The sequence below is a fragment of the Amblyraja radiata genome, chromosome 13 (assembly GCF_010909765.2).
Source record: "Amblyraja radiata isolate CabotCenter1 chromosome 13, sAmbRad1.1.pri, whole genome shotgun sequence".
Lineage (NCBI taxonomy): Eukaryota > Metazoa > Chordata > Chondrichthyes > Rajiformes > Rajidae > Amblyraja > Amblyraja radiata.
Genome location: NC_045968.1, coordinates 45,988,790 through 46,002,453, shown reverse-complemented (window position 1 = coordinate 46,002,453; position 13,664 = coordinate 45,988,790). Strand labels below are relative to the sequence as shown.

General features: G+C 48.2%; 1 protein-coding gene across 2 annotated transcripts in view; it reads left to right on the top strand.

Moving 5' to 3' along the window:
• The window catches only part of LOC116979968 (transmembrane protein 255B-like), a 78,903-nt gene that overhangs the window by 11,431 nt on the left and 53,808 nt on the right, over positions 1–13,664 (top strand). For both annotated transcript variants that reach the window (XM_033031953.1, XM_033031952.1), the window contains one exon: positions 13,325–13,387. In XM_033031953.1, the coding sequence (XP_032887844.1) occupies positions 13,325–13,387 (63 nt within the window). The remainder of the gene's footprint in view (positions 1–13,324; positions 13,388–13,664) is intronic.

The following is a 13,664-nucleotide window of genomic DNA, read 5'->3' as shown; positions in this document are numbered from 1 at the left end:
GTGGTTTTTCATAGGACCTAGGAAAAGTTTGAGATATAACAGGCTTTAAGATGCAGAACAATTGATGAGTGCGAAAGAAGGACAAAGTTACACTTAATGTCCGATTACAACTGTGATACCATTGTAATTGTGACATTATAATTGCATCAACAGCTTCTTGCTGCACTTAATACAACCATCTGAAATAAATAAAAGAAAAACTAAGTAAATAAAATGTCTTGGCACAATGTGGTTCTAATGAATTATTGTTAAAATAAAACAGTTTCTCTTTCTATAAATGCTGCTGGATCTGCTGAATATTTCCACTACCTTCTCAGAGTTTAAAATGCAGCTTTAACTATTATCATTAGTAGATGTTGTGTGCCAGGCCTCTATTCTTATATCATGTTGGTTCTACACTTCAGCTATCTAGAATCTCCTCTTCATTCAAGAAGATAACGAGGGATTTTTAGTGTCAGTAATATCCTCGACTGGTAGCAAAAGTACCAAGACTGGAATAAATTCTGAGCAATTTTGGGCACCATTTCTGAGGAAGGATGTGCTGGCTCTGGAGAAGGTCCAGAGGAGGTTTACAAGAATGATCCCATGAAGGAATACGTTAACCTATGATGAGCATTTGTCGGCACTGGGCCTGTACTCACTGGAGTTTAGAAGAATTAGGGAGGACCTCATTGAAACAAACAGAATAGTGAAAGGCTTGGATAGAGTGGATGTGGAGAGGATGTTTCCACTAGTGGGAGAGTCTAGGACAAGAGGTCATCAAGTCAAGTCATAGCCTAAGAATTAAAGGACGCTCTTTTAGGCAGGAGATGAGGAGACATTTCTTTAGTCAGGGTGGTGAATCTGTGGAATTCTTTGCCACAGAAGGCTGTGGAGGCCAAGTCAGTGGATATTTTTAAGGCAGAGATAGATAGATTCTTGATTTGTACAGGTGTCAGAGGTTATGGGGAGAAGGCAGGTGAATGGGGTTAGGAGGGAGAGATAGATCAGCCATGATGAAATGGCAGAGTAGACTCGATGGACCGAATGGCCTAATTCCGCTCATGTAACTTATGACGTATCTCGGCAAGGCTCTGCTGAAAAGCTGCTCTTCCAGTTGTGCACAATGTTACAGCATTTGGCCAAGATTCCCTTTTGTTTACAGAGTATTTTCCAATATTTTCCTTTAAATATCCCACTGCATCTCCTCATGTCTTTTATCTGGGAGACTGGGAAAGCCATTAATGAAATGGGGACCACATGTCTCCTCGTAAACTTATGGGGAGAATTGCCCCCAGGTTGTTTTATACACCTCTTAAATACAGTAGCTTGTTAAAACCAATAATAGCAGCAGGGCGGTGAGGTGAAAATAAGAAATATGCTATTAAAAAACTGAACATATGTTTGAGTACATACAATGTTCATTAACATATTAGTTGTGGCAAATTAGAGGTTGTTATTGAATATCCACTGTAAAAACATTCGCTACAGAACAATTAATCCTCCACTAAGCCCTCCACATTTCCATCTACTCTTCCCAGATTTCACCTCCAATCTTAGACTATATATCTTGGACAGTATTGAATCCTTTAAGGGTGTTTAGGTATTAGCTCCATGTGGGTTGAGAAAAACTGGCTAGAAATTGGATATCACCCACTTATGATGAAATGAAAGCTAACTGTAGTCTGCTGACCAATCTTCACCGGCAATTTCCTGTCTAGTCTAGCGTGGAAAGCTTGCATCGGCTTAGAGTTGGTTCAGGAATTGCATCTCCCTTCATTAGAAAGGAGTGGAAACGTTGTGAGGGAAAAAGATTAACATTTGGTATACACAATGTCATTTTTCGCATATAAATTTGTAACAAACTTAACTTGCATCAAAGAGATCACAAAGAGACATGGGCGCATGTTATATAACTAATACATACAGGGATAAGATATTGAACTCTGTATTTGCTGTATGCTGTTAAATGGTGGTGGTTAAAGGCATATTATAATCCAGCTGGAGTAAGGTCTCGTTTACAGAAATGATCTTTTGCATTGAGTACAAGGAATATACAGTAGTTGTGGTAAATGGCCCAGAATACAAAATGGTCTGGATATTTCAGAAATTATCAGCAGTTTGGTGCAGTACTGTTAATACTTCCACTCATAATTGACACTGAGGTCAGAATTCATGCCCTGAAGTGTGTGAGTGTGAATGTCAATTAGCCTGCTGACCAATATTCACTGGCAATGTCTAGTCGCTGCCTGGACAAATTGCATCAGGTTAGAGCTGGTTCAGGAATTGCATCTCCCTTCATTTGAAAGTAGTGGAACTGTTATATGATTATCATTTGGTAATGGACAATCCTTTTGAATTCATTGACCTTTGCTGAATGTTTTTAATTATTTTTAACTGACCCAAAATATTGACTGTTTCTCTCCGCACTGATCCATTTCCCGATGTGTTAAATATCTTAGTGCTTGTTTAACTTTCAACAAAATTATGTAATTTTTTTCAATTTTTAAATAATTTGGAATAGCTTTTCCGTTGTTTCTGAATTTAACAGACATTCAGGAACAGCCTAAACTTTTAATGTGTTCAGCAGTTGACTAAGCTGGGAAGTGGGTAAACTGCTACCTAAGATTTTATTCCACATTTTTTAATTGTATGGGTCTTTGGCCTGGATGTCCGATTTCAAATTAGATTTATTCATCTAGCACTTTGGGTCTCAGCGCTAAAATTTCTGATGCCTTCCAGGGTTGTTAGATGCTAGTAGGATAATTGATTTTTCAAATATGTAAAATTAACTATTGGCTCAGATTTTTCCAGTCAGAGTGACTAGATGTTTATATATATATATATATATATATATATAATATAGTGTATATATATATACACTATATTATATAGTGGTTGGCCTCATCAGCAACAACGATGAGTCGGCCTATAGGGAGGAGGTCCAGCTCCTAGCAGCATGCTGCGCTGACAACAACCTGGCCCTTAACTCCAAGAAGACCAAGGAGCTCATTGTGGACTTCAGAGGTTCTAGGGGCGGCACGCACACCATATTAACGGGACGGAGGTGGAACGTGCTTCCAGCTTCAGGTTTCTGGGGGTCAACATCTCCGATGACCTCTCTTGGACCCACAATACCTCAACACTGGTCAAGAAGGCTCACCAGCATCTCTTCTTCCTGAGGAGACTGAAGAAGGTCCATCTGTCTCCTCAGATTCTGGTGAACTTCTACCGCTGCACCATCGAGAGCATCCTTACCAACTGTATCACAGTATGGTATGGCAACTGCTCTGTCTCCGACCGGAAAGCACTGCAGAGGGTGGTGAAAACTGCCCAACGCATCACCGGTTCCTCACCCCTCTGTTGAGTCTGTCCAGAGCAAGCGTTGTCTGCGAAGGGCGCGCAGCATCGTCAAGGACTGCTCTCACCCCAACCATAGACTGTTTACCCTCCTACCATCCGGGAGGCGCTACAGGTCTCTCCGTGCCGGACCAGCAGGTTCAAGAACAGCTTCTTCCCTGCGGCTGTTACACTACTTAACAATGTACCTCGGTGATTGCCAGTCACCCCACCCCCCGGACACTCCTTCCCCCAGAAAAATTGCACTACCACTACTGTATGTACGTATATATATTTATTGCTCATTATTCTATGTTCGCTCTTCTGGGTGAGATGCTAACTGCATTTCGTTGTCTCTGTACTGTACACTGCACAATGACAATAAAGATAAAGATTGAAGATTTAATCTAAATAAAAAAAATAAAAAAAAATAAAAAATATATATACTAGACCAAGTGCAGACCCGTTGGGTCTGCTCCCCAAAGCAAGCCATTCCCCCAACACAATATTGTACCACTCATGCATAGCCCCCAACTGCGCAGGCGCGGCACATTTCTCCTCATCCCCCAGCACTCCCTCCTCCTCCTCTTCACCCTCCCTCTTCAATCGTTAGAGAGGGATGGGGGGAGAGAGGGGATGGTAGAGAGGGAGGGTTGGTAGAGAAGGAGAGGGGTAGAGTGGGGGAGGGCAGAGAGGGAGGGGGGTTGAGAGGGAGGGGATAGAGAGGGAGGGGGTTGAGAGGGAGAGGTAGAGGAGGGTAGATGGAGGGGGAATGGGGTAGAGAAGGAGGGAGCAGAGAGGGAGGGGTACGCGAGCTTGAGTAATGTGGGGGTGGTAGGGCTAGCGGATTCGTATGGGAGTGGGGGGGGTGGTGGCGGGAGGTTTTCGTCTCGCTGTTCTATGCTTGGAGCTGTTGTGGGTTCTTATCCGTTGGTGCCGCGCTACCATTTTTTTCTCTCCCTCCTCCCTCCCCCCCCCTCTCCCTCCTCCCCCACCCCCCCCCCCCATCCCCCTCCCCCCCTCCCCCCCCCCCTCCCCCCCACTCTCCCTCCTCTCATTTCTCCTCACCTCCTCCCGCTCCGCTCTCAGCTCTATCCCTCTCCCCCTGACCTACCCATGTCCTTAGAGCAGCGCCAGGGCCTGGAACTCGGCCTGTTCTCGTACTCGGCCCGGCCCTGGCTGTCGACTCCAGCCATCAGCTTGGCCGCCACCTGGGCTCCAGTGTAGGCCCCAACTTCATCTCCAGACTCCAGCCGTCAGAACAGCCGCTGCCTGGGCACCAGTGCAGGCCCTGACCATCTACGAGCCTGACCCTGGACCCAGGCTCGTCCTTGGTTCCAGCGGCGCTTTCTTTCTCAGACCCGATCACGGCCCCATCCCAAGCCCTGGGCTCCGCCCTCACTCCAACTCCAGCACCACCAGCAGCGCTGGGCATCGGGCACTGGCAACCGCTGCCACTCCACGTTCACCGCGAACGCTGGAGTGCCCCTGCCTCCCGGAGTGTCCCGTCCTGCCTTGTGAGTGCATTGTGACGTCACTGGTTTTTTTCTGAAATGGGTGAGTTTTCGGGCTGTTTTTTAAACTTTAAATGATTAATAACTTCCGATATATAGGTGGAATGCGACGGGAAGATGTTTATCACCTCGATGGGAAAAATGTGAGTAGTATGTGTGAAATGGGAAAGCTGTGGCCTAGCATTTGGAAGAAAATAGGAATTAACCAGATATTCACACACACACACACAGCCACAAACAAGACAAAGATTTATTGTATTATAGATACACGTATAGATAGATAGATAGATAGATAGATAGATAGATAGATAGATAGATAGATAGATAGATAAATACTTTATTAATCCCCTTATTCAGGGGAAATTCTGATGTCCTTGCAGCACACTAATAAAAATACAACACAGTGTTCATAAAGAAATTCAACACCAAAACATCCCCCCACAGTGATTCCCACTGTGGGGGAAGGCACAAAGTCCAGTCCCCATCCTCTTGTCCAGTCCCCATCCTCTAGACACTCTGACTGGAAAAACTTGGCCAATAGTTGATGTAAACTTCATGAGTATGGTAATTATTATTAATATTTGGACATCAATATCTTGACATCAATTAACATGCCGTTTTGAATTTTTGTGCAAATATGATGCATGGAATCCGATGTATTAATTCACTGCGAAGGAGGTTAACGTCTTTGGAATAGGTGTAGTTCTTGCCATTAGTAGTGGGAAAATTGGTTCATTTATAAACCGATCTTGTGCTACTTATTATCATATTTCTGCAAAGAGTATAAGAAACTGTAATGAATGTTAACAGGTGGACGGTTAATTGAAGCTCCGGTACTTGTAAATTATTCATCATATCTATCTATATACTTTTAAAACTCTGTGTGTGTGTGTGTGAGTGGGTGTTCAAGTTCAAGTTCAAGTTAGTTTATTGTCATGTGTCCCTGATAGGACAATGAAATTCTTGCTTTGCTTCAGCACACAGAACATAGTAGTCATTTACTACAAAACGGATCAGTGTGTCCATATACCGTAATATAAATATATACACACATGAATAAATAAACTAATAAAAGTGCAAATAACAGATAATTGGTTATTAATAATCAGAGTTTTGTCTGAGCCAGGTTTAATAGCCTGATGGCTGTGGGGAAGTAGCTATTCCTGAACCTGGTTGTTGCAGTCTTCAGGCTCCTGTACCTTCTACCTGAAGGTAGCAGGGAGATGAGTGTGTGGCCAGGATGGTGTGGGTCTTTGATGATACTGCCAGCCTTTTTGAGGCAGCGACTGCGATAAATCCCTTTGATGGAAGGAAGGTCAGAGCTGATGATGGACTGGGCAGTGTTTACTACTTTTTGTAGTCTTTCCCTCTCCAGGGCGCTCAGGTTGCCGAACCAAGCCACGATGCAAACGGTCAGCATGCTCTCTACTGTGCACCTGTAGAAGTTAGAGAGAGTCCTCCTTGACAAACCGACTCTCCGTAATCTTCTCAGGAAGTAGAGGCGCTGATGAGCTTTCTTGATAATTGCATGTGTTCTCGGACCAGGAAAGATCTTCAGAGATGTGCACGCCCAGGAATTTGAAGCTCTTGACCCTTTCAACCGTCGACCCGTTGATATAAACGGGACTGTGGGTCCCCATCCTACTCCTTCCAAAGTCCACAATCAGTTCCTTGGTTTTGCTGGTGTTGAGGGCCAGGATATTGTGCTGGCACCATATGGACAGTTGCGCGATCTCTCTTCTATACTCTGACTCATCCCCATCAGTGATACGTCCTACAACAGTGGTATCGTCAGCGATCTTGATGATGGAGTTCGCACTGTGACTGGCTACGCAGTCATGAGTATAGAGTGAGTACAGCAGGGGGCTGAGCATGCAGCCTTGAGGTGCTCCCGTGCTGATTGTTAACGTGTGTATGTCATTTTGCCTTTGAAACGTATTTCCTCGAAAACCAGACCCAAAAACGCAGAGATGTTCACAATTTCGGTAGGGATTTAACTTATGATTTCATAAATCCTCTCTAAATTCGGTCAATTATTTCCCCAGATTTTGAATAAAGTTGTTCACAAAACTCACTTAAAAAAAATAATCGCCGCTTGCCAGCTGCTGACGTCACAATGCCCACATGCCCACCAATCGAGGCCCACCTGCCTCCTGCCCCCCCCCCCCCGCTGTGGACTAAAGCATCGTTTATTTTATTTTTTCATAGCATTGAACTTTATTGTTTCTCCGCATCCCTCTCCGTGTCCCTCCCGTGTCGCCTGTTTGCAGTTGGCTGGCGGCCTCACTCGGGCCCACGCCCGCCCCCCCACTGCAACCCCCCCCTTCTTCAAAATGCGCAGAAAGAACAGGCATTCTGCAGATCGGGAGGTCACCGGAGGCCACCGGCTTGCTTCTGAATCCTCTCCGTCGCCCCCGCCCGATGGAAGAAAATGGTTGCACCCCTCCCTCCCGCTGCAAACCCAAGCGCTGCCAGTCGCGCCGCTCACAAGTCATTTGAAAAAAACCTTGCGAGCGGGCAAACGAGCTTTGAAAAAAACCTTGCGACCCCCCTTACCCTCTCTTTCTCTCTCCCCCTCTCTCCCCTCTCTCTCCACCCTCTCTCTCCCCCCTCCCTCTCTCTCCCCCCCCTCTCTCTCTCCCCCCTCCCTCTCTCTCCCCCCCTCTCTCTCTCCCCCCTCCCTCTCTCTCTCCTCCTCGCTCTCTCTCACCTCCTCCTCCTCTCTCTCTCTCTCCTCCCCTCTCCCCTCCTCTCTCTCTCTCTCTCTCTCCCCTCCTCTCTCTCTCTCTCTCTCTCTCTCTCCCACTCTCCCCCTCTCTCTCCCCACCTCTATCTCTCTCCCTCTCACCCTCTCTCTCTACCCCTCTCTCCCTCTCTCTCTCCCCCTCTCTCCCCCTCTCGCTCTCTCTCCCCCTCTCTCTCTCCCTCTCCCTCTCTCCCTCCCTCTCTCTCCCCCTCTCTCGCCCCCCTCCCTCTCCCCCACCCCCCTGCCCTCCCTCCCCTAAACCCCCTTCTCTCCTCCACCCCTCAGCCCCCCTCTCCCTCCCTCCTCTCTCTCCTCCCCTCTCTCTTCCCACCCTCCTCCCATCTCTCTCTCCCCACCCTCTTTACTCCTCCCCTCCACCCCCCTCTCCCTCTGTCTCTTGCCCTTCTCTCTCTGCCCCTCTCTCTCTGTCTCTCCCCATTCTCTCTCTGCCCTCACTCTCTGCCCTCACTCTCTACCGCCCCCCCCCCCCCCATCCCTCTCCAAACGCGCCTGTGAGTTGGGGGCTATGCGTCAGTGGATAGGGCGGTAATGGTGTATGAGGAGCAAATTAATAATATTATATCAAGGGGGGGTAGTTAGTGTGTGTGTGGGGCTGGCTAGTGCGTGTGATGTCAGACCCCCCACCCCCTCACCGCAACCGGGCGTTGGAGGAATCGACACAACGGGTCTGCACTGGGTCTAGTATACTTTTGTGTGTGTGTGTGTGTGTGTGTGTGTGTGTGTGTGTGTGTGTGTGTGTGTGTGTCATTTTGCCTGTGAAACGTATCTCCTCGAAAACCAGACGCCGAAACGGGAAACATTTTACATATTTCAGTAGAGATTTTCCTTGTGATTTTAGAAATCCACTCCTCTGTACATTTGGTACATTATTTTCCCGACCTTTTTATTAAAATTGTTGACCAATCTGACCTTTTTTTTAAATCTGACCGCTGCCCAGCTGCTGACGTTACAATAGCAGTGATTTTTTTACATCTTCTGGTAGAAATTTCCCTTATGATTTCAAAAATCCAATCCTCTATAAATTTGGTTAATTATTTATTAAAATTTATCACCAAACTGACATTTAAAAAAATAAATAAAGACTGCCCAGCTGCTGACCTCACAATGCCTTTCCTTGTGGCCCCATCCCCCGCTGCTCTGGATTAATGCAGCTGCTGTCAATGCGCATGCGCAGTTTTCCACGAGGTACGTTATCCCACCCACCCCCCTCCACGTTCTTCAAAAGGCACAGAAAGATCGAGAAAGTTCTGCAGAACAAAGATCCTACAGCTCAGCTCCGCTATAGGATCTTTGTTCTGCAGATCTCGAGCTCAGAAGCGCCTCGTGCGCTGAAGCTTCTCCACGCTGCCCGTGCAGCTCGTGAAGCCCCGCCCCTCCCATCCTCTGCCCGCCCGCTCGCTCATTCCAGCTGTGCGTTTCCAGAGAGTCAGAGGCCAGTTCTATCTCTCTCTGCATTTCGCAGCCCACTCACTCGCCCGGCTCCCCTCCATCCCCCCCCTCTTCTCACCTCCTCCCCTCTCCTCCCTCCCTCTCTCCCCTCTCCTGTCTACCCGTCACAGGGGACGACCTCCTCTCCGGGGAGGCCTGATCGTCTGTCCCCCCCCCCCAGGCTCGGCCCGGCTCTGTCACGCTGGTGGGTGTGCTTCCCTTTGTGGAAGCCACGATCGGCTAGTCCCCCCGCTGCTTTTCACCGTCCTCAGATCGCTCTGTGCCTCGCCGCCCCACCCCTCTCCTCTCTCTCTCTCTCTCTCTGTCCCTCTCTCTCTCTCCCCCCTCTCGCTCTCTCTCCCCATCTCCCCGCTTCTCTCCCCCCTCTCTCTCTCCCCCCCTCTCTTCCCCCTCCCCACCTCTCTCCCCCCTCCCTCTCTCTCTCTCCCCCCTTCGTCTCTCTCTCCCCCTTCCTCTCCCCCACCCCCCCTGCCCTCCCCCACCCTCCCTCCTCTAAACCCCCTTCCCCCTCCCTTCCAAACCATCCCGTCCACCCCTCCCCTACCCCCTTCCCTCAGGATTGAGCACCTGAGTGATGACGTCGCAAAGAGCGACAGGAAATTACGCTCGCACCTCGGCTCGGCTTTCCCAAGAGCTTTGTACTAGAATCGGGCCCTGTACTACAACTCTCTCTCTCTCTCCCCGGGCTCTCTGCGCTTTTCGCAGCACCCTCGCTTGCCCGGCTCTCCTCCTCTCCCCCCCTCCACCTCTCCTCCCCTCCTCTTCTTCCCCCTACTCTTCTCCCCCTCCCCTCTCCTCCCACCCCCTCTCCCCCTCCTCTCTACCCCCCTCCACTCTCCCCCTTCTCTCCCCTCTACTCTCTCTCCCCCTCCCTCCTGTCCTCCCTCTCCCCCCTCCCCTCTACACCCCCCTCTAACCCCTCTCTCCCCCCTCCTCTCTCTCCCTCCCGTCCCTCCTCTGCCCCCCCTCCCCACTACCCCCATCCACCCCACTCACCTCCTCCACCCCTCCTCTTCCCTCCACCCCCTCTCTTTACCACCCTCTCCCCCTCCTCTCTACCCCCTCCTCTCTCCTCCTCCTCTCCCCCCTCCTCTCTCTCCCCTCCTCTCTCTCCCCTTCCCCCCCTCTCTCTACCTCTCCTCTCTCTCCCCCTCCCCCCTTCTCTACCCCTCCTCTCTCCCCCCTCTCCCCCTCTTCTCTCTCCCTCCCTCCCCCTCCCTCCTCTCCCCCCTCCCTCCCCCTTACCCCCCTTCCCACACCCTGTGTGCGGGGGGGGGGGGGGGGGGTGGTTAGTGTGTGTGTGACGCCGCAGCCCTCCCCCCCGCACAACCCCGTGTTGAGGGGAAGGGGCCCAACTGGTCCCCCTTGATCTAGTAGATTATAAACTTCATTGACATCGTATGATTCTGTCTCAAAATTAATTCCAAATGGTATCCCGTACATCACTTCCAAATTCCAACATGTGTCGTATCCACGTTTCGTTTTCTGTCAGATCGCAAGAGATTTAACAGGAATTTGAGGATATGCCAGAGTTTAATCAATTTTTAAGTGGATACTGTGATCATTTGCTGGAAGGGATGCGTGGAAGGTTGTTGTTAGGAGAGGGAATAGATGATCCAATCTACTATGCTAAGATGATTCAACCGGCTCTAGAAGGTCAAGAAAATATTACATGATTCTACTGTCTACCAGATGGTTTCATGCGACAGAAATAAGTAATATCGAACATCAGGCCGTAAACAGGTCATAGTATAGGGTTAGACACAAAATGCTAGATAACTCAGTGTGTGAGGCAGCATTTCTGGAGAAAAAGTCGGCGATGTTTCGGGTATTTAGAGTATTGCATGCAGTTCTGGTCGCCCCAACACAGAAAGGATGTGGACGTTTACGAAAGGGCGTAGAGCAGGTTTACCATCATGATGCCTGGATTAAAGAGTATTGGCTACGAGGAGAGGTTGGACATATTTAGATTGTATTATATGGAATGCTGAAGGTTCAGAGATGATCCTATAGAAGTATATTAAATTATGAGAGGCATAGTTCGGGTGGACATCCAGAACCTTTTTCCCAGGAAGGATATATCAAATACTAAAAGGCATGGTTTTAAGGTTAGAGGGGCAAAGTTTAAGGGATGTGTGTGGCAAGGTTTTACGCAGATGGTGGTGGGGGAAAGTGCTGCCAGATAGGAAAGTGATATTTAGGAGGCTTTTGGGATACTCACATGGGTCCAATGTTTGCTGGAACTATACATGGAGCTGTTTTTTATAGATCATATCCAGGAAATCTGTTTAATGATACTAGTTGAAGATCTTATTTGGGATGCCAACAACATGTGAACATGCCCTCAGCCCACTGAATTCATGCTGATCATGAAACAGATGCTGAAAGGTGTGGAGGACAGATGCTGGGTTAAATCAAAGATAGACCCAAAACGATGGAGTATTTCAGCAGGTTAGACAGCATCTCTGGAGAAAAGGAATAGGTGATGTTTCGAGTCGAGACCTTTCTTCAGACTGCTGAAAGATCTCAGCCAGTCATGCAGCATCTGTGAGAGGGAAGCCAATGAACAGTTTCGATGGAAGACCCTTCATCATATGTTAGCTGTTTTCCCTTTCCATTGGTGCTGCCTGACTGGCCACCCTGCTTCCTGTAAGGACTCCATCCCCTACTCCTAATTCCTCCGTCTACGCCGCATCTGCACCCAGGATGAGGTGTTCCAAACCAGGGCATCGGAGATGTCCTCATTCTTCAGGGAACGGGGGTTCCCCTCTTCTACTATAGATGAGGCTCTCACTAGGGTCTCTTCTATACCCCGTAACTCTGCTCTCACTCCCCATCCCCCCACTCATAACAAGAGCAGAGTCCCCCTTGTCCTCACCTTCTACCCAACCAGCCATCACATACAACAAATAACCCTCCGCCATTTTCACCCCCTCCAACGGGATCCCACCATTGGCCGCATCTTCCCATCTCCTCCCATTAGCTTTCCGCAGAGACCGCTCTCTCCGTAACTCCCTGGTCAATTCGTCGCTTCCCACCCAAACCACCCCCTCTCCTGGCGCTTTCCCTTGCAACCGCAGGAAATGCTACATTTGTCGCTTTACCTCCCCCCTTGACTCCATTCAAGGACCCAAGCCTCTTTCCAGGTGCAGCAGAGGTTCACCTGCACCTCCTCCAACCTCATCTATTGCATCCGCTGCTCTAGATGTCAGCTGCTCTACATCGGTGAGACCAGCGTAGGCTTGGCGATCGCTTCGCCGAACACCTCCGCTCGGTTCGCAATAACCAGCCTGATCTTCCAGTCGCTCAACCCTCCCATTCCGAATCCGACCTTTCTGTCCTGGGCCTCCTCCATAGCCAGAGTGAGGCCCACTGTAAATTGAAGGAGCAACACCTCACATTTCGCTTGGGCAGTTTACACCCCAGCGGTATGAACATTGGCTATCCAATTTCAGGTAGTCCCTGCTTTCTCCTCCCCTTCCCAGCTCTCCCACAGCCCACTGTCTCCGCCTCTTCCTTTCTTCTTCCTGCCCCCCCACACCCTCAGTCTGAAGAAGGGTCTCGACCCGAAACGTCACCTATTCCTTCGCTCCATAGATGCTGCCTCACCCGCTGAGTTTCTCCAGCATTTTTGTCGATCACTGAATTCTTATAGTACTTCTGTTTTTGTTTCGTATTCAGAACATCTGCAGTATTGTTTTCCCAGTATATATTTAGCATCAGCTCTAAAATGAAGAGGTTTAGGGGGAAAAAAAGAAGGCACAGTGAAAGGATTGGAATTTCATGAAAGAATTTAAGGCATTGGAATAACCAAAGAAAATGGTTTTGATGGAAGGGTGAGGTATTGTTGAGGCTTTGGGATTGATATATAAATTCCCAATAGTTCAGCAGTGAAGTAACAAAGAAGCATTTCTTAAGAATCAGAGGGCTGAGTGATATGGGCTGGAGTGTACAGCTGGAAAGATTTTGAGAGACAAATTCATCCCAAATGTAGGAATTTGTCCAGATAACTTACTTTTCATGTGATGAGTTTGTAATCCTGACAAGAAATCCATTATCTTCTACTTATTTCAGAGACTGAATTATTTCAGCTTTAAACAGAAATGTACTGGGCAGCCCAAATGAATACCATGTACATGACGTATTTTGGTGAGTTAGTTGAAAAAGGCAAACACCTCCAGCTTGATATTACAAAATCTATTACAATGATGGCTATTCAGATTCATCAGGATATGAGTGATGTAACTCACGGAATCATTTTTGCTTTCTTCCAAAGCTTGCCTTCGGCTCTTTTCTCACTCTGCTGGGACTCTTCCTGGAAGAGAATCGGAAACAACTGGTAAGCCATTTATTTACAGTCTTTCAGATTAGCGGGGAAATAAAAGGCACACGACCAGTGAAAGTACCTTTGGATTGCAGGTGCTGTTTGCAACATGTCAGTCAGTTTGCATTTAAGCAAGCTCCTGGAAACAGTAACGTCTTAATAACCAGATCATCTGTTTTAGTGGTGTTGGTAGAAGGATAACTATTAATCAGGACACTGGGGATAAATAGAGACACAAGGAAAAGCAGATGCTGGAATCTGGAGCAAAAACAAACTGCCAGAAGAACTCAAC